This window comes from Leptonychotes weddellii, chromosome 3 (genome assembly GCF_054177405.1).
Source record: "Leptonychotes weddellii isolate Sample4059 chromosome 3, ASM5417740v2, whole genome shotgun sequence".
NCBI lineage: Eukaryota > Metazoa > Chordata > Mammalia > Carnivora > Phocidae > Leptonychotes > Leptonychotes weddellii.
Window position 1 is genome coordinate 38,838,668 of NC_138371.1, and position 13,358 is coordinate 38,852,025.

Genomic DNA, 13,358 nt, shown 5'->3' on the forward strand with positions numbered 1-13,358 from the left:
GCTTCTGCACAGCAAAGGAAACAGTCAACAAAACAAAGAGGCAACCCACAGAATGGGAGAAGATATTTGCAAATGACACTACAGATAAAGGGCTGGTATCCAAGATCTATAAAGAACTTCTCAAACTCAACACCCAAAAAACAAATAATCAAGTCAAAAAATGGGCAGAAGACATGAACAGACACTTCTTCAAAGAAGACATACAAATGGCTAACAGACACATGAAAAAATGTTCATCATCATTAGCCATCAGGATAATTCAAATCAAAACCACATTGAGATTACCACCTTACACCAGTTAGAATGGCAAGAATTGACAAGGCAAGAAACAACAAATGTTGGAGAGGTTTTGGAGAAAGGGGAACCCTCTTACACTCTTGGTGGGCATGCAAGTTGGTACAGCCACTTTGGAAAACAGTGTGGAGGTTCCTCAAAAAATTAAAAATAGTGCTATCCTATGACCTAGCAATTGCACTCCTGGGTATTTACCCCAGAGACACAGATGTAGTGAAAAGAAGAGCCATATGCACCCTAATGTTCATAGCAGCAATGTCACAATAGCCAAACTGTGGAAAGAGCCGAGATGCCCTTCAACAGATGAATGGATAAAGAAGATGTGGTCCATATATACAATGGAATATTACTCAGCCATCAGAAAGGATGAATACCCAACTTTTACATCGACATGGATGGGACTGGAGGAGATTATGCTAAGTGAAAAAAGTCAAACAGGGAAAGTCAATTATCATATGGTTTTACTTATTTGTGGATCATAAGGAATAGCATGGAGGACATTAAGAGAAGGAAGGGAAAAATGAAGTGGGGGAAATGGGAGGGAGAGATGAACCATGAAACTATGGACTCTGAGAAACAAACTGAGGGTTTTAGAGGGGAGGGGGGCAGGGGAGATGGGTTAACCTGGTGAAGGGATATTAAAGGAGGCACGTACTGCATGGAGCACTGGGTGTTATACGAAAACAATGAGTCATGGAACACTACATCAAAAACTAATGATGTATTGTATGGTGACTAACATAACATAATAAAATAAAATTTTAAAAAAAGAAGTATTCAATCCCAAAAAAACCCAAAAACTCGAGTCTCTCCCGTTGCCTCTCTTTTGCCTTCAAAATTAAGCATTACTGTAAATTTTGTGTTTACTATTTCCTTGTTTTTCTTTGCAATTTTACTAAATATATGTGTTCCCAAAACAAAAAATAAAATAAAATAAAAAAAGAAATTGAATTTAATCCACAAACATATTGTTCCCACAAAGGAAGATAATGCATAAAAGAGTTCACTTTATGCTAGAATGTCCGAACTATAGACATTGTAAATATTTAAGATATCGTATGCCCTTTGATAAAGTAAAATGTCCCCATAATTAAGCCAAAGTGATTTCCTTTATTTACTATACCTAAATAATGTTCCTACTTGTTTAATTCTTTTTCCCAGCATATCAAGAATAATATTGTACAATAAATATCAGTATATATTTATTGGTAATTTATTTTAAGTAAACATTAGCAGTAGAAATAAATATTACTTTTAGAGTTCAAAGAACATAGAGATCTGAAATAATCAAATCTCCTACACAGTAACACTCTACAGAATCTCAGCAGTAGTAAGAAGGCTTCTTTTTACCACCAGAAACTCACTACTTCAGTATACTACTCACTCACTTACTGAACAGCTTTAGTTGCTTAAAAATATGCAGTAGAAATCTGGCTCTCTAAAACATCTACTGAATCCTCCATGTTACCTCTAGTTCAGGATCTTTCCAACTTAACTCTGAAATTCTTACACAGAAGCGAATCAGTGGCACAGGGATCTGTAGATATTCCAAAGAAAGGCCTGATTAAAGCAAAGTAGTGCTATCTCCAGAGAAATATCATCTGACCAGCCCCCACAAGGCCTCCCAGACTACAGTGCACCATGGGCCAGGCCCAGCCGGTCCTCTAGCTTGTAAGTGCAGAAGTTTGATCTTACAAAATGCCAGAACTGAGTGGGCTGGAGAAAGCTGACTTATGCCAAAAAAAAAAAAAAAAAATACACAGAAAGTCAGAACTAATCAATTCAACTCATATGAAATATATAACTGTCAAATGGATAAGAAATCCAGGTGATACTGTAGGCTACAAAGAAATCAAATTATTTTAAGACTGCTCAGACAACAGACCATCAGAACAAGGGAAATGGGTTGACTGAGTGAATAGTTAGCAGCATCAGACGCTAATAGTTTTGTGCATCCATTTCTGCACCTGGGACTCTAGGTTGGCAAGTTCGGGTTGGCTTCTCAGGGCAACACCACCCTGGAGAGCACTTGAATAGAGAACATGACTTTCAGAAGCTTCTTTCGCCAAGCTCTAACCCTTGCCCCAGGAAACATTCTTTCTTTGGATACATGGATAGTTTTAGGCAAGTTTTACACTGTCATATTTCTGCTTCAATCCATAATGTGTTGCTTGGTAGATTAATTATCTGAACAACATCTTATTTACAGCTTTTGGGGAAGAAAAAGGCAGGGATAATGCTAAACACACACATACACACACTCTGGGCTATATTGACTTAAGTCTCTGAACCGCCATGCCCGGCTCTGCCCCTTTTCTACCCACTTCCCTTACTTGAGTTATGATAAGTTAAAACCTTGCCAGTCTTCATTCCCTCTGTCTCTTGCCTCCCTCCCCCATCTCTTTCCCTGAACACGCCAGGATAGAAACAATACATATAGCTGTGCTTTAGAGCGACCCACTTCTATAGCTCTTGACTAGAGCATTGACTAGCAATGGGCATGCAACCCTGTTAGCTCTGCTGCAATTAACTCAGATTATACCAGAAATGGTTTCTTAAAAGGGTCAGGATCCCTTTCAGCATAAATCATTCGTGAACATTTAGTAGGAAACTAGTTGAAGACTTTACACAAAAACATGGAGAGTTTCTATCATTGTCACTATCTCTTTTAGCAGAAAGAGCACAACCCTTACATTAAACCTCTTTCAGTGGAGGACAGAGAAATGGATGTCTAAATCATCAGCCACTGTAGGAAACATATGGACTTCCAAAGTATCATTTTTAGTTGATTTTAAATCCTTTAAGTGCTTCAGGATTGCTTGAATACCTAGGCATAAACATCAGGGTCACAAATACCGTCGTCCATACACAAACTTGGTTGGAATATTAGATTTTCTGCGTCTCTATTCTTCTTAATATACTCAAATCTCGTTTCTAAAATATGTCTATTGCATTACTAGAAGTGGTTATATATTCAGGTTTTCAATCAACTGGTTTACTTGATTGGATTGACTATAAATTTGTTGACATATATTGATGATTCCTCATTTTCTTGCTCAGGAATCATTTCTTCTATTCATTTATTTTCAATCTCTCTAACTTTCTTATCTGACAGTATCCTACGAGCAGCATAACAGAGCACTCCAAGCTCATAAGGAATGGTGTAAACTAATTAGCAGATTTTATGATGGAAACTCTTCTCCTCACCCGTGATCATCCTGTCTGGATAATGAACCTTGTGGAAATATCTGGTTCCTACTACACTAAGGCCGCAGCCTCACTCAAACAAGCTCTTACTTTGCCCTTGGACTTCGGTTCATAATTATGAATATGGTACAAATCCAAAAACAAAAACAGTATGGGGCGAGGGATGGAGTTAAAAATAAAATAGCCTAAAAATGGATTTTGAGTTAAGAAAATTCTTGATCTTCTTTTGCAACTGACAAAAAGAAAAATAGTCCTAATAAGATGTGTTTGAAAAATACCATGCCTGAAATCACAATGCATAACTGAAGGAGAGGGAAGTTACAGAAAATTCTCCTGCATGCAGGTGTGAGGAAGCACTGAAGGGTTACTAACAAACACTAACTAGAAGTGTTGAATTGCTTGTTATGGGGAGAAGATCCAGGAATAAGAATGAAAATCAGTGCTGGTCCGTTACATCAGCAGTGGGCTGGCAAACCCCACTGTGAAAGTCGCCTTTAAACAGCAGGTGCATGGTTTGACCACTCTAGCTTCTAGCCTCCTGGCAGCGGCAACAAATGAGCCTAGTCTTCACCACAGATTCAGGAATGACCACAAGCCATCTCAAGCTGCATCAAAATAGCATCCTCGCCCTGCTTCTGTTTTGGTCACATATTCCCATATTGAAAAATTCACCCAACATTATTTATTTCAGTTTTTGTGTGTTTGCTCATTACAGCTGTAATTTGTTACTAAAAACACCATGACATAAAATTCTCAAGTACCTTGGAAGAATGGGGGAAACCAAAAGAGAAAATTTTGTATATTTTTAGTCTTTTCCATGGAAGTGGTTCATTCATTTTAACGACAGTCATCAAAGTAGGAATATAATACAAACAAAATATCACCTAAATAGGTAAAGAGACACAAATATAGGACAAATGAATGATTTAAATGCCATCTCCAGTCTCTCTAGCATACTTATGATAAATCCTTGATTAATTTGAGCTGTGATTTGAAATATTACCCATCATACAAATGTGCATAAATATTCCTACACAGGAAAACACTTAACATATTTAACAATATACTTCAAACTTAAAAGTTCTGCAGATGACGAACTAGATCTTAAAATTATAGATATTTTACAGCTCTGCTTAAACATAAATAATGCATTTGTCTGATTCACCCATATTAAAGGTATTTTTTCTCCTGATGAATATATGCATCATCCATGACTGCCAGTACCAAACTATAAGGACGCACTGTAATAAAAGCTATGCCTGTATGTGAAATAATAGGAAATAATTTATTTCATAAAAATAGTAGTTCATTTTTAATCTTCTATTACCGCTGCTTCCATTACTTCTCTTGCTGTGGATTGAAGAGCATCTCAGATTGAAGTCAAGACAATTATATTTTTCATGTGTTTAGGCAAGAATTTTAAAGTTTGTCAAGTCAGGTCACGGATTATGGAAAAGACTCAAGAAAAGCAAACTTGATATTATAAGATGACCATAATCAAGACTATTTAGAGATAGCATTACAAATATGAAGCAAATGTATTTGAGCTGAAGGTCAGAAAACATATTTTAATATCTTTGTAGAAACATAAGAAAACAAAACTTGTTAATGACAGAGGAAAGGGTTCACTTTAGAACACAAATTTTTTCTTTATTGTAAGTTTAGCTTTCACATCACATTGTTAACATAGGCCAGCTATTATGCATTGGAATACACTTAGAGAATTCAATATGTACTGTGTTAGTATCTCCATAAATGATTCTGAAATAACGTTTGCTCTTTCAATAGCTTTATTTTGGCAATAAGAAAATGTACGGGTGCTAGTAGAATTCCCCTTCACAGTAAATGAAAAAAGCCTGAAAGAATATGTTTGTTGCAATTTGCATTTAGTTTTGGAAAACATCTGTTTAACAACTGAACACAGCTATATTTTAACTTTTAAGCTACCACACTGAGAAAGTATCAAGGTATTGCAGCCATTCACTCTTAGGGACATTATGCTGGGCTTTGAAATTCAAAAAATAAGATAGTTCTTCTTGAATTATTTTATGATCAATGTACGGTCTCTACACAAGGAAAATTAAAGCTGTCTGACTACTTATAGAAACATCACTGCCTATTAAAGATGGAAAAAATTGCATAAAAGCATGAAAAGCACTGGGTAATTTTGCAGTTTCATCTCTAAACACACTTGTGAAGATGTCTGTCTTTCAATTCTTCTTCTTTCTTCTGAAGCATGGCCTTTTAGTTCTTGCCCTTTTAAATATCTTTGCCTACCATAGCTTTGCTTCTTAATGTACTGGTTGATCTTACTGGGCTGAGAAACTATTTACAAGGGGTGCCTGTTTTTATCTGTATTCACAGAGAATGCTAACAAGTTAGAAGAAAGTGCAAGAGAACACCACATACCTTGCCCAGAACATTACAATGGTTTCTGCATGCATGGGAAGTGTGAACATTCTATCAATATGCAGGAGCCATCTTGCAGGTAATGTTTTCACTCTTTAATTTTTAAAATGTATAAAGTAAACACAGAGAACTAAATTCTGGATATTTGCAAAGAATTGCATGGCATTCTGCCTGACTGGGTGATCAGCAGCAAAACTTTTCACTGACTCTCCTACACACACACACACACACACACACACACACAGACACCCACTAGAAAACCATGAAATGTGTGTGCCTTACATACTTGAGTACTATGTAACATATCATTATGTATACTCTTCTGGTAGAATTTCAAATTGTACTTTGGGCATTACAAGCTTCTTAAAGACTCAGCTTCCTCTGTTTTATTCATTGCTCTTTCCCATGGACATAGAATAGCTCTTGGCACATAACAGGAGGTCAATAAATATTTCTGAAATGAATGGATGAGGACTTAGGGTACATAAGATAACGTCGTTGCTTTGGGGAGGTCATCTTTTCCAAAGTCCTTCAGGTGTCCAATCAATTTTATCAATCTTGGTTTTGCTAGGCACCTACTCATTGCTGTGGGTCGGCTACCCACAAGCCTTGTACAGTGCGATTATTAGCTGTACCTCCACAGATTCTAACTCAGTTGAGACACAAAGAAATTGCTTGTCTGGACTTAGTTAATAAATATAAATATCTGCTGAATATTCATGAATAGAACATAATTACTGAGATGGTAAAAATACGGTAAACCCAAGGTGGAAAAACAAATGTATTTTTATTAAAGGAATCTACAAGTGGCATATGATGAAATAGGTTGTGTATTGTTACACAGCGAAAGGAGTTTCTCTCTCTTCTCCTCCTCCTCCTCACTCTTTCTTCTCTCTCTCTCTCTCTACGCTCAAGAACTGTCTTCCTTTTATATCTTCCTTAACTGAATACACTAGCACCTTCCAGTGAAGCCAGGTACAGTCAACATAACTGAGAGGCTGGTCCTGCTGCCCTGTCATCCTTAGCAGGGTCCCCATTATTAAACCCTTCAAGGCAAAGAGGAAAGACCCCAGAATGGAGAAATTCCAAGTGAAGCACTAAAATAATTGCACAAAGCCAATGACAAGTTGACCCTTGTTGGTATTGTTATGTGAACAGTTTCTTCATTTCATTGTCAAATGCTAATTTTAACACGCAGATGGTCTCCTGATGCTTTCTGATGAGGCTTGAGTGAGTGAGAAGCAGCGTTCATTCTCAGATGAATAGCGCATGGGTTTATTTTGCAGAACTCTGTTGCTTACACCATAATTGGTTTTTTTTTTCTACTGAAATTTAGCTCTCTAACATAAGTAGACAACTTTAGGATCAACAAATTAAAGAAATCACTTATTGTATCCTTGGTCTAAACATTTTTCAACATTTATTCTCACAGTAGCCAGGGAATGCTTTATCCAAAAGTAAATAAATAAATAGCCCCAATTTACACCCATATCCTCAGAAACAAACCTTTTCTCAAGTAATCATGTCGATTTAGGTCGATTAAAGGACAAGTTAAATAAAATGTGAAACTCATCTGAAAAAAAATATGGAAAAAACAGTATTTCTGGACAGCCACTGCTTCTCTATATCATCATCACAAACTACGTACCAACCCTCCTGTCCTCAAAATCTTATTATAAGTATAAAAGAAAACCTTATACCTTTGAAACCAAAAACACAAAGAAATCTCATTGAAAGGATACAGTCGAAAGCCATATCTACAAAGCAGCATTTCTTTAAAGAGGGAAATAAACAGCCCCGATTTCACAATGAAGATAACTGTGTATGGGCCGACTATAAAAATGAGTCCAGCAGCTACAGGTAACTGGACACTATCCTTCCTTCCAGGTGTGATGCTGGTTATACTGGACAACACTGTGAAAAAAAGGACTACAGTGTGCTGTACGTTGTTCCCGGCCCTGTACGATTTCAGTATGTCTTAATCGCAGCTGTGATTGGGACCATTCAAATTGCTGTCATCTGTGTGGTGGTTCTCTGCATCACAAGGTCAGTAATGTGCTCAATGGCCACCCAGATAAGGGAATCTGGTGTTCCTCCTTGCCTTACTTAGGTTACTCTACGTAGGAGTCCCTTTGTGGACTCGGCAGCCATCCGTTCTCAGGAGTCCTGTTTCCTCATCATAACAGCATGTGAATAGCATCGATTTTCATGCTGGAGTGCTACCAAGTATTTTCCTTATTTTTGCCTTTTGATGAGGATTATTTATTTTTGAGGCAAAGATCTGTTTTTCTCTACTATGTGATGCCAATCTTTGTTTAAATATGCTTTTCTCTTTTAGCTATGGAAAGTCAGTTTTCGTTCAAACTACTAACAGACTATTTAGATGACAGTGTTGTCTTATTTACCCAGATCAGTATGCCAAAAGAGGTGAGAAGAGATTGTACACAAGGCCTAGAATAGTGTTCAAGGATAGCTTTCATTTATGGTACTTATTTCCAATTATAATGCTGATATAATCATTTTTAACATATTTGATGTAAACAACAGGTACATTTTTATGTTAAGTTAAAATAGCTTTTAATCACAAAATTCAAAGAAAATAGCTACAATAAAAAAGATTATGTTGCAGTACATGAAAACCTTTGATATATGGAAACATGCAGCAAATATGACAACAAGCGTTTATACCAAACCCCCAGAACAATCAAATGGTAATTGTTTCTGGAGACTAAGATTGAAAGGGATCCAGAGACCTCATCCAGTTTCAATAGGAGAGAAAATCATGGTTAATTAGTGATGTCTGACACTGTGCTTGGAGTAAAGGGGTAAGGCCAGGTATTTACTTGCTTAACTTCATCAGTGTGTAAATTCATGGCAACCAAATCCATATTATTTATGCCCTGTCTAACCGGAAATACTATTGAAGACGCTTCTTTTTGACCTGATTTCACACTCCTTGAGAAAAAGTTCCAAGAAAGTTTTTTAAGTTTTTTGCCAAATTCACAAGACATTTAAACTTTCGTTCATTTGTACAGCTCTATAGTAAATCAGAATGTTTCCCCCAAAATTATTTTTCTAAAGACAAGAAAATAAAAGAAAGTACCATATCCTTAGAGAATAAAGGCCATAATACGTCTCCGTAGCTGTGCTGCACTATCTTCTTTGAGGACAAGTGTGGCATTTGCTCTTGAAAAAGACAAAATATGGTTCATAAATCCTTGCCGGGCCTAAAAGCTTAAGGGAAGATCATCGACTGGAGCTTTGTGCTGCTCAAAGCCAAGCTGAGCTCATCAACTAGACTCTCACGTTTAGATGCCAAGTGATTCAATGGATTATACTAAAATAGATTCTGGGGAACATAAAGATAACTCAAGAAACCAAAAATACTGAGTATAAAAGAAAGATAGAAAAGAATCTAAAACACAAGAAGCGGTGCCATATTACTCTAAGGGTCTCGAGTCTTCCGATATGTACGCCATGTCAGCACGTGAAAAACCAGATTCCCATTCAATAGATCTAATCTCATTACAATTGGATTTGTACTTTGTACTTCATGTACTGACAAAAATTCAAAACTTTCAATACTTTAGCAGATGTTCTCAAGTTTGTTATTAATCACAGTTCTGTTCCCATATGTTATAAGAATAGCTGGAATATGTAGGGTTCTTATTTCACCAAGCATTGTGTATATGTTATGTGTGTGTGTATATCATACATGTGTGTACACACACATATACATTTGATAACATACGAAGAAGGAACAGTGATCCCCATTTTCAAAATAGGAATCCTGAGGTATGAGAAGTTAGCCAATTGCTAAGTGTACACAGCGGAGCAATAAGAGCAGCTGTGGAGTCCAGGCTGCCTAGTGTCAGATCCTGTGCACTTACACCCTGCTCATACTGCCCCTCGGCTAGTCATAACGTCGTGTGTTCCGATGCTCAAGACAACCTAAAATGAGCTCCAAATTAGAAGGAAGACATTTTTTCAAGGCATATGGCCATTTTCATTTTCCATGTTAAAACAAAACAACATCTAGTCTCCATTTACTTTTGAGGAAGAGTACATGAGCTAAATTAGCATTTTTGTAATGCATTTTATAAAGCTGTCTTAGGATGTCCAAGTCTTCCAAAGTCTTTCCAGGAGTCACACTAGTCAAAAAGCCACACTCTTCCCAGTGTGGATTCATTCTACTCACTTGAGAATGTTCTACTCAAAAACCAGATTTTCCACCTAGGTCATCTGCCCCTCCCCTAACCCTCCCCTTTTCTGACCACCTTGACCACACTTGTCTGTCAAGACCTATTCCAACATATGCCGTTGCTAAAAGATTGACAAATTGCACCAAGCAGAGGTCCTTTCATTCTCTTTAATTTTCTTTTAATTTCTCCATCCCCTGGTATCTCTTCTTTTCTCTCTCTTCCCCTCCTCCCAATTTCTTTTTTTTCTAATTGCTTCCCCTTGTTTTTATTATTTTAGTCAAACATCTGCCCTCCTTCTAAATACAGCATGTGTCATAAAAATATAGACATCTAGAGACATGCTCTGGAATGAAAAGAGTTGCCCTGTTGAGAAGATGGATTTTCAATCTTTTTGTCTCCAGCTCCCACTTGCTGGGAATGTGACTTTCGGCTCCATGTTCATTTTGACTGATCTACCACACCTCTGTAAAAAAATATATATATATTATATATGTTTATTTATTCATATATGAACATATATATGAATATATAATCTCTGAAAGCCATCTTATTGTAATAAGATTTTATATGAACTTTATATTGTTCTTATTTGCATCATCAAAGCATTTGTTTATTTTAAGAGAAAAGACGCCAGACCAGAGCTTTTCAGATAATTTGACTCAATTTAGCTTTTATAGAAGCAAAATAGTTGGCACCAATTTATGTCTCCAGCTTATGGTACTAATTTATAAAAATAATATCAGGCTGAACCAAAACAATATCCCTTTTCATTACATATCAGATATTAAGAGTTGGCTCATTCTCTGGTTGGATAGGATTTAAACTTGTAGCAGTGAAATGTCAATATAACATTCATCCTGAGGACATTTAAAATATAAAATTGTTGAAGACATTTAAAGTGAGATTAGATGAGCTCACAACTTGCTTGACTGCCTTGTGCTGAGTCATTCTTCTGCCTTCCTGAGTAAGCGGTTGAGGACCAGGTAAATGTATTCCTCTTCACCTTCTGCCTCTGCTCTTCAGCGCTCCCCAACAGACGCTTAAAGACAACGGCAAGGAGAAGCGCAAAAAAAAAAAAAAAAAATCTTCCAAAATAATCCCAGCTTCTACTAATAATAAATTCTTTTGTCTGAAATATTTTAACAATTGGCTTAATCGACAACTTCACTCTGTAATTGTAGGACCAAACTTCAGGTAACAGCACTGGACTAAGATTTGTAAACTTTCCAACCTTCTAGGAAATGCCCCAGAAGCAACAGAATTCACAGACAGAAGCAAAATACAGGGCACTACAGTTCAGACAACACAACAAGAGCATCCACGAGGTTAATCTAAAGGGAGCATGCTGCACAGTGGCCGGACTTCTGAGAGCTGGGACTACACAATACAGTATTATAGACAAAAGAATAAGACAAGAGATCTACACATGTTGCCTTGCATTTGTGGTAATCTACACCAATGAAAACATGTACTACAGCTATATTTGATTATGTATGGATATATTTGAAATAGTATACATTGTCTTGATGTTTTTTCTGTAATGTAAATAAACTATTTATATCACACAATATAGTTTTTTCTTTCCCATGTATTTGTTATATATAATAAATACTCAGTGATGAGAAAAAATTGGCATTCTTAAATTTGCGGTATCTCATAACTGTAAATATAATCAAGCTGGTACAATCTGCAGGTACCAGTAGTTCATCTTTCCCCACATCTTGAGACAGAGCATTAGTTTATACAGGACTCGGTGGCTAGGTTTTGAGTGATTCCAAGATCAAGGGAAATGATGGTTATTGGAAAAGAGAAAAAATAACTTACTTTATATCGAGTGAGGATAAAATATTTCAGATCTTTGAATCATCTCTATTTCATCAACTTTCTTCCCTGGTCTTCCATTTTCATCCCCAGAGCTGAAAAATCCCTGGCATATAAATTAAATCAAAGAAGAAGGGGAGGGAAAGTGTTCTATAACTCATAAAAGAGAGGGAAAGAAGATATTGGTTTTTATTTGGAAAGCATCTGAGAATCTTGCTGTTAAGTGCATTTACCTGAAGCGTCGGGAACAAGTTACATATCAGGAATACGCAGAGCACAAAACCTGTGAGTGGAATTAAGAACTTGCAGAAAAATTTATTAACATCATTAAAAGTGAAACACCACAATCATAGATTCTCAGAAGCACCTTGCTACATTTATGGCATAGAGTTCTTTAAAAAGAAGTTGGAATCACCACCAAATTCCTTCTGAATAGCTTTATGGCAAATGCTGACCCATTATTTGAAGTGGGACTATGGTGATGATGATAGTTCATAAAAAAACAGAGAAATACACTGTAAGCATATTTAAATGCTGAGATAAGAAAGCAAACTAATCCCATAGCACCTAAAAGAATTTAGTGGGAAGTTGATAGGAATTCTTGAGCATATAAATAGGTATGATCACTTTGGAAAGAAATAAAATATGAAAATTCTCAAAGAATACGAGGTAAATAACAAATCAAATAATTGCCTTATTCTCGCTTAGTTCTCCCCAGCTTTTCGTGGCTAATATAGTAAATCTAGAGCTTTCTTTGCCTCCTTTAAATGACCTCCACATGGACTAAAAGGAACGACACTCCTGTGTTAAAAAAAAAAAAAAAAAAGACAAATATCAAATCAACACATTCTGGATATAAAATATTCGGTGAAAATAGGTTTCCTGAAGTGATATTTATGATATTTATAAAAACATTCAAAAATGGTGACAATCGAAATAAGATTTAGGATGCTGAAACACTTGGTTTTCTAGGTTAGTCGGCACTCTGGAAAGTGTGAATCTATGGGCATAATCATCACGCAAGTGGTTCCGTAAACCGGTCTTATGCTACTTGTACAAAACACAATCCATTTGAACTTGCACATGGAGCTTTAGTTTGATTAACAAGTGCAGAGATACACTAGCAGATCTCCTTTGTCAGACCGTAGTCGACGGCAAACCCTTCCACCTAAAGGAAGAGCAACAACGTAACACTATAGAGCTTAGTAGAGTTTAAAAGAAACAGCAATTCCACCAACCTTTGCCTGTAAAGAGTATGAAATGACTTGCTTTGCTAAATATTGGCATGCTATTTTGCAGGATTTTTTATCAAAGAATCACAATCCTAAGTGTTGGCGAAGTCCATGGGTTAGTAATACAATGCATTCCTATTCACCTCCATGCTCACCTACCCCATAAAGGAAGTCCTTTTAAAAGATACATAGT

The 13,358-nt window shown here is 36.5% G+C and overlaps 1 protein-coding gene across 1 annotated transcript in view; it reads left to right on the forward strand.

The window, feature by feature from the left end:
- TMEFF2 (transmembrane protein with EGF like and two follistatin like domains 2) overlaps positions 1-11,709 on the forward strand; it is a 226,238-nt gene extending 214,529 nt beyond the window's left edge. The window contains exons 8-10 of the mRNA XM_006727832.3: positions 5,866-5,989; positions 7,798-7,956; positions 11,351-11,709. Coding sequence (XP_006727895.1) covers positions 5,866-5,989; positions 7,798-7,956; positions 11,351-11,447 — 380 coding nt within the window. The 3' untranslated portion in view covers positions 11,448-11,709. The remainder of the gene's footprint in view (positions 1-5,865; positions 5,990-7,797; positions 7,957-11,350) is intronic.
- The last annotated feature ends 1,649 nt before the right edge of the window (positions 11,710-13,358 follow it).